General features: G+C 37.3%; 1 protein-coding gene across 1 annotated transcript; it reads left to right on the top strand.

The window, feature by feature from the left end:
• The first annotated feature begins 963 nt into the window (after positions 1 to 963).
• On the top strand, positions 964 to 5,917 carry LOC134233602 (uncharacterized). The gene is made up of 3 exons (XM_062715584.1): positions 964 to 1,603; positions 1,712 to 2,929; positions 3,045 to 5,917. The coding sequence occupies exons 1-3, from the start codon at positions 964 to 966 to the stop codon at positions 5,915 to 5,917; spliced, it is 4,731 nt and encodes a 1,576-aa protein (XP_062571568.1).
• The last annotated feature ends 286 nt before the right edge of the window (positions 5,918 to 6,203 follow it).

Genomic DNA, 6,203 nt, shown 5'->3' with positions numbered 1-6,203 from the left:
TAGAAATATATAGGAAAAATCCTCTTCTAAAGAATCACTGTGCCAGAAATGCTGAAACTTATGTGGAAGCATCCTGGGGTAGTGTAGATTCTAAATTGTTCAAATTATGTCCCCCGGGGGAAAGGCAGTGCCACAATGGGGAATCAATTTTTACAAAGAAATATATAGGAACAATTTTTGAAAATCTTCTTCTCAAGAACCACAAGGCCAGAAAAGCTGAAACTTATGTGCACACGGAAGCATCCTGGGGTAGTTGTAGATTTCAAATTGTCTTAATTATGATGAGTGGGGTAGGGTGGGGTTGCATTATGTATTACAAGGGGGAAATCTGGTAAAGAACAGAATTGTCAAAGCTTCTCAGGTGAGCGATGTGGCCCATGGGCCTCTTGTTTCCGTTGTCCATCTGTTCTTCTGTAAACCTGTCACATTTTCAACTTGTTCTCAAGAACCGAGTCAATTTAAACCAAACTTGGTACAAAGCATTCTTGTGTGAAGAGTTTAGATAGATAAAATAAAAGGCCAAGTCTCCACACAAGGGGATTTAATCAAGAAAAGACAAAAATAGGATGGGAACCAGGATGAGGCATAATTCATATGCAATAGAAACTTATTATATAAAAATGCATTGATAACTGTTAAAATATAATATTTTTGTGTTTTATGTTTTATAGATGACTAAGAGAAAGAGAATTTGTGACAGACAAGAGAGAGAGAGAGAGAGAGAGAGAGAGAGAGAGAGAGAGAGAGAGAGAGAGAGAGAGAAAGGCAGAAAAGACGAAAGCAGCCTCAGTCCTCTAAGCCACCAGATGCTCTGATGACAGACTCTGCTGTTCCAGACGGGACAGTAGACGGAGCTGTAACAGCTCCTCCCGGTAGTCTTCCGGGGCAAGGCTCCATGGGGTTGCCGCCTTTTAATTTGAGGAAAAACCCCTGGCCAGGGTGCAGGCCTCACCTAGTGTGAAAATGCACTCAAATGCCCCGAGGTTGTCATCTCCTCGGGGAAGTCGTCTGGAAGCCCAAAACGGGGCACTGGCACCGACCCCTGACTCCCCAGGGTGGGTTTGTACTCCAGTGAGAGTACCTGGGCACGATGATGGCTTTAAGCCTAGCCCAGCAGGTCAGACGCAGCTGGATACCTCTAGGATGGAGGAGACCAGCAGTACACTAGAAAAAGATGTGGGCTATAAAGACAGTATTCAAACAGTATTCTCACGTGTCTTAAATGAAAGCTATAAAGACAGTACTCAAACAGTATCTTCATGTGTCGTAGATGGCAATTTCACTGGTTACAATGAGAAACAAGAGAACAAGAATGTCAATGTTGATGAGAGAAAAGAGAAAAAGAATAAAGATATCTCACATGGAAATCAAGAAAACAGGAAATCTGAGAATATGTATGAAAGAAAAGAGAACAACAATATTAAGAACATATATGATAAAGAGAAAGAGAACCTTGCAAATGTTAATGAAAGAGGAGAAAATGCAACTTTAGAGTGTGTTCAGGGATCATTTCATCAGGGAGATCCAATATTTGGAGATAATGCAGGAACCCAGTGTGTTGCTAATTGTTTAGCAGGGTTATCATATCACAAAGTGAAGGACAGTAAGTACTGAAATACAGTGGACATGAATAAAATTTTAGTGACTGGTGATGAATTGTATACTTATTTGCAGAGAAACTCATCAGTATGTAATAGGTCCTTACTTGTAGAAGAATTACCTCAGTTCTATGAATGCTTTGACGGTTCTTTTGAATTTAGAGCAATTGAGACATTATCAAGTGTTATTTTATCAAACAGTGAATTCAACTTTGCTGAGTTTGGTGCATTTTCACTAGATGAAGCATTACATATTGCTCTTGCTGAAACTGATGGATGTTTCGTATGCTTTGGGGGAAATACATTATTAATTGGCAAATCAGAAAATGGTTTTTTCACTTATGATTCCCATTCTAGGTCTTCAAAGGGACTGTTAAGTGTGAACGGGAAGAGTACAAGAGTTCTTTTTGGAGACGTAGCACAGTTGTGTTTTCATCTTCGGTCACTTGCTATTTCTATGGGGTATTCAAAGGACGTTGAATGCAATGTTACCGGGGTACATTGTAAAGTAGAAAATATCATAAATGCTACATATAATGTAACACAAACACTGGACCATGTTGTTGAGGAAGCGGTTCAAAATCCATGCACATCACAAGAGATTAGTTCTGACAGCGAAACTTCCGAATTGGATTTTGTTTCATTGGAACAGGAACATTTCTATTTTAACCCTCTTGACTTTGACATGAAAAGGGAAATATGTCAAGAATTGAATATTCCTTTCATATGCAGTGGTCATGGAATTGAATGTCATTCATCTGGAAAGATACTTGAGGCACCAAGTTCTCAGCATGAAGTTTATGAAGATGGCAATTGTTTTTTCAGAGCTATATCTTTCATTTTGACAAATTCAGAGGACTATCATTACATCATTCGCAGTGCAGTTTGTAAGCACTTGCTTGAAAATGAAGCTGCATTCAAACCATTCCTAAGAACTGGTGAAAATACTGTAGAGGATCATCTATCTGTGTCCTCAATGGTACAAAATGGAAAGTGGGCAACTGAGTTAGAGATCTTAGCTGTATGTCATATGATAAATGGTGATATTTACACATACACTAGAAATCATTGGTTGAAATATTCCTTTGAGAAAGAAAGTCCACTTATGAAAAGGAGAAATGGAGCAATGTACTTGAATCATCAAAGCCAGAACCATTATAATGTAGTACTTGATGTACATGGAGAGAATGTTGAAATGACAATGGAAACTTTATGTGAAAACAAAACATTTGATTTAAATTATATGAAAAAGAAAAAGAATCGTCAAAGAATGCAAGCAGCAAGACAAGATTCTGCAAGTGTTATGCAAAGACGAAATATTGTAGAAAACAGTAAGCAAGCAAAGAGAAGAAAATATCGAGAAGATATTAGATACCGCAATAAGAAATTGAAAGCTGCACATGTAAAAATACAAGGAGGACGACGAATTTCAATCTACTATTAAAGTAAAGAATCGAGAAAGATACAGAAAGGATGCTTTGTACCGAAGCAAAACACAACTCAAGAGTAAAACCAGATATGCAGAAAATGAAGAAAGCAGGAGAAAATCAAAGGATGCTAGCATGAAAAAGTATTCTCTAAATGAAGCACATAAAGAAAATGTAAAACAAAGAAGTGCAAAAAAATACAGAGATAACAAAGAATACCGAGAAGCTGTCAAAAAAAGGGGAAAAGAGAAATACAAAAACGATGAAATGTACAGAGAAAACATGAAACAAAGAAATCTTGAAAAGTTCAAAACTGATGAGAAATACAGAAGACAAATTGATTGTACTCGGAGATACTGGACAAATAAACACTTCAGAAAGAAAATTCTTAGTACAAAAGCAAAAAGGTACAGCACAGATGACAGATTCAGGTCAACTATTAAGGCCTGTAGTAAGAAACAGTATAGTTCTAATCCTGATCTTAAAGTATCGAAGAGAAAATCAATTCAACATAATAGGGAAACCAAACTGGAAAAGCTAAAACATGAGAAAAGAGTTATAGAACAGTTAAAAGAGAAGTCTCTAGAGGGCATCGATTATGTGTGCTGCTGCTGTCATCGATTGCTATTTGTAAATCAAGTACAGAAATGTGACCGGCAGATTTATTGCAAAGACGAACTTGTGAGAAATGTATCGAACTTGTGCTTACAAGAGATATATTTTCATAAATGTACAGATTCCTGTCCAGATGGTTGTACCAGGTCAACATTGTGGATATGCTATACATGCCATAGAAAAATTATGAGTGGAAATATTCCTGCAGAGGCAGTTTACAATGAAATGCATCTTGAAGACATACCAGAGGAATTGACAAATATGAATAATTTAGAGCAACATCTAATTGCTTTGCACATACCTTTCATGAAGGTAATGGCTCTTCCCCATGGTGGTCAAAGAAATATTCATGGCCCGGTTGTGTGTGTACCCTCAGATTTGAAGAAAACTTCAAGTTTACCATTGAATCAAGGCGAAAACTTACTATTGCGGGTAAAATTGAAAAGAAAACTAAGCTACAAGGGTTACTTTGAGTACCAATTTGTTAATCCAAACCAGATATCAGCCGCTCTAAATTATTTGAAGCTTAACAATCAGTGGTACAAAGATGTCAAAATAAATGAAAACTGGACAGAAAACACAAATGAAAATGAGGAAACATCAGAGGAAATTCATGACATGGCAACTACGAATGACAATGATGAACCCCAACAGATTGCAATTGATACATGCCTTCAACCGGTGGATATTGCCCAGGAGGTCTTGGACCATTATTTCGATGATATTTACAATATTGCACCTGGAGAAGGCAAGAATCAAGTGCGAATGCTACAGGACCCAGGAAATGAAGCCAAAGCGTTTCCCTGTCATTTTCCTAGTGGGAAATTTACTTGGAATGAAGAAAGAGGAACAAGGATAACACTGTCTAGATATTTCAATAATAGGCTGATGAATGCAGATGACAGGTTTGCAAAGGACAGCAATTACATATTCTTCAGTCAGTTTATGTCAGAATTGAATCAAGTCATAGAGAAGACACAAATTTCAGTCAGAAAATCTTTTTCAAAAATGGGAAATGAGAAAATAGTTACTTCTAGCATGGTGCAAGATCCAGAAATTCTGTCAAGATTGTTAAAAAATGATGAAGCAGTAAGGTTTATGCAGCCAATTCGTGGAACACCAGCATATTGGTCATCAGCTCAAAAGGATCTTTTTGCAATGCTCCGCCAGTTAGGAATACCAACCTGGTTTTGTTCTTTCTCTGCTGCAGAACATAGATGGAATGATGCAGTAAGAACGATATTGAGACAACAAAATGATGAAAGAGATCCATGTATGTTGGATTGGTCTGAAAAGAATGAGACTTTAAGGAAGAATCCAGTGACTGTTGCTAGGATGTTTGAGCACAGGTTTCATGTCTTTCAAGGAGATGTTATATTTTCTCCATCTGAGCCAATTGGGAAAGTTGTAGATTTCTTCCAGAGAGTTGAATTTCAGCAGAGAGGATCTCCTCATATGCATTGTCTCTACTGGGTTGAAAATGCACCTAAACTTGAAGAACATGGAAAAGAAGCTGTGTGTGATTTCATTGATAGATATGTGACTTGTGAACTGCCGTCTGAGACTGAAGATCCAGAGTTGAGAAATATTGTCCTTGCAGTACAACAACACAGTAGAAAACATTCAAAATCATGTAGAAAGAAAGGGACAGAATGCAGGTTTAATTTTCCGAGACCTCCCTCTTCACGCACATTTATCAGTTCTCCTTGTGATGATGACGATACAAAGGATGATGACGTGACAACAAACACTAAATTAATGAAATCGGGCGCAAAAGACATTTTATTGCGTGTCTGGGAAGAAGTGCAAAACAATTCAAATGCATGTAGAAGTACTGAAGACATTTTTAACGACCTATCCTTGTCTCAAGATCAGTACGAAGAAGCACATAACATGTTATCAAAGTCAAAATCCATTATTCTTCAAAGAAATCCCGGTGCACTATGGATAAATCAATACAATCCTTGCCTTTTGAAATGTTGGGATGCAAACATGGATATTCAATTTGTACTGGACCCATTTAGCTGCATTGTGTACATAATTTCCTACATTTCAAAGTCTGAGAGGGAAATGGGGATGCTATTAAAGCAAACAAAAATAGAAGCAGAAGAAGGAAATCTTGATGCCGGAGACACTATGAAGAAAATAGGGTCAGCATATCTACACCACAGAGAAGTAAGCGCACAAGAGGCTGTGTACAGAGTTTGCAACTTAAAGATGAAAGAGTGCTCTAGGAAAGTCGTATTTGTGCCAGTGGGCAAAACCCAACCCGTTTGAGCAAACCACTTTTTCAATTAAAAAGACAAAAAGCTGAAATTAATGAAATTGAAGAAGATGATGAAGACGAGCTCTGGATGACAAATATAATAGAAAGATATGAAAATTGTCCTAACAAAGCATTGTTTCATAGAATGTGATTGGCAGAATTTTGCTCTGTATACAGAGTGTTAGCTAAATCCCAGATTCCAAAAAATGATAATGAAAACGTATTTGAATTACAAAATTCAAAGGGATTTATTCAAAAAAGGACACGAACAAAGCCAGCTGTGATAAGGTATGCAAA

This window comes from Saccostrea cucullata, unplaced genomic scaffold (genome assembly GCF_032062105.1).
Source record: "Saccostrea cucullata isolate Sc308-1 unplaced genomic scaffold, CSIRO_AGI_Scuc_v1 ctg3962, whole genome shotgun sequence".
Lineage (NCBI taxonomy): Eukaryota > Metazoa > Mollusca > Bivalvia > Ostreida > Ostreidae > Saccostrea > Saccostrea cuccullata.
The sequence above is the reverse complement of the archived record's forward strand: the minus strand, read 5'-3'. Positions and strand labels throughout refer to the sequence as shown.

Coding starts and splice junctions, on each gene's coding strand:
- LOC134233602 (XM_062715584.1), top strand. CDS start 964: ATGCACTCAAATGCCCCGAGGTTGTCATCTCCTCGGGGAAGTCGTCTG. Junction 1,604..1,711: donor ATATCACAAAGTGAAGGACA/GTAAGTACTGAA, acceptor CCTTACTTGTAG/AAGAATTACCTCAGTTCTAT. Junction 2,930..3,044: donor ACGAAATATTGTAGAAAACA/GTAAGCAAGCAA, acceptor CTACTATTAAAG/TAAAGAATCGAGAAAGATAC.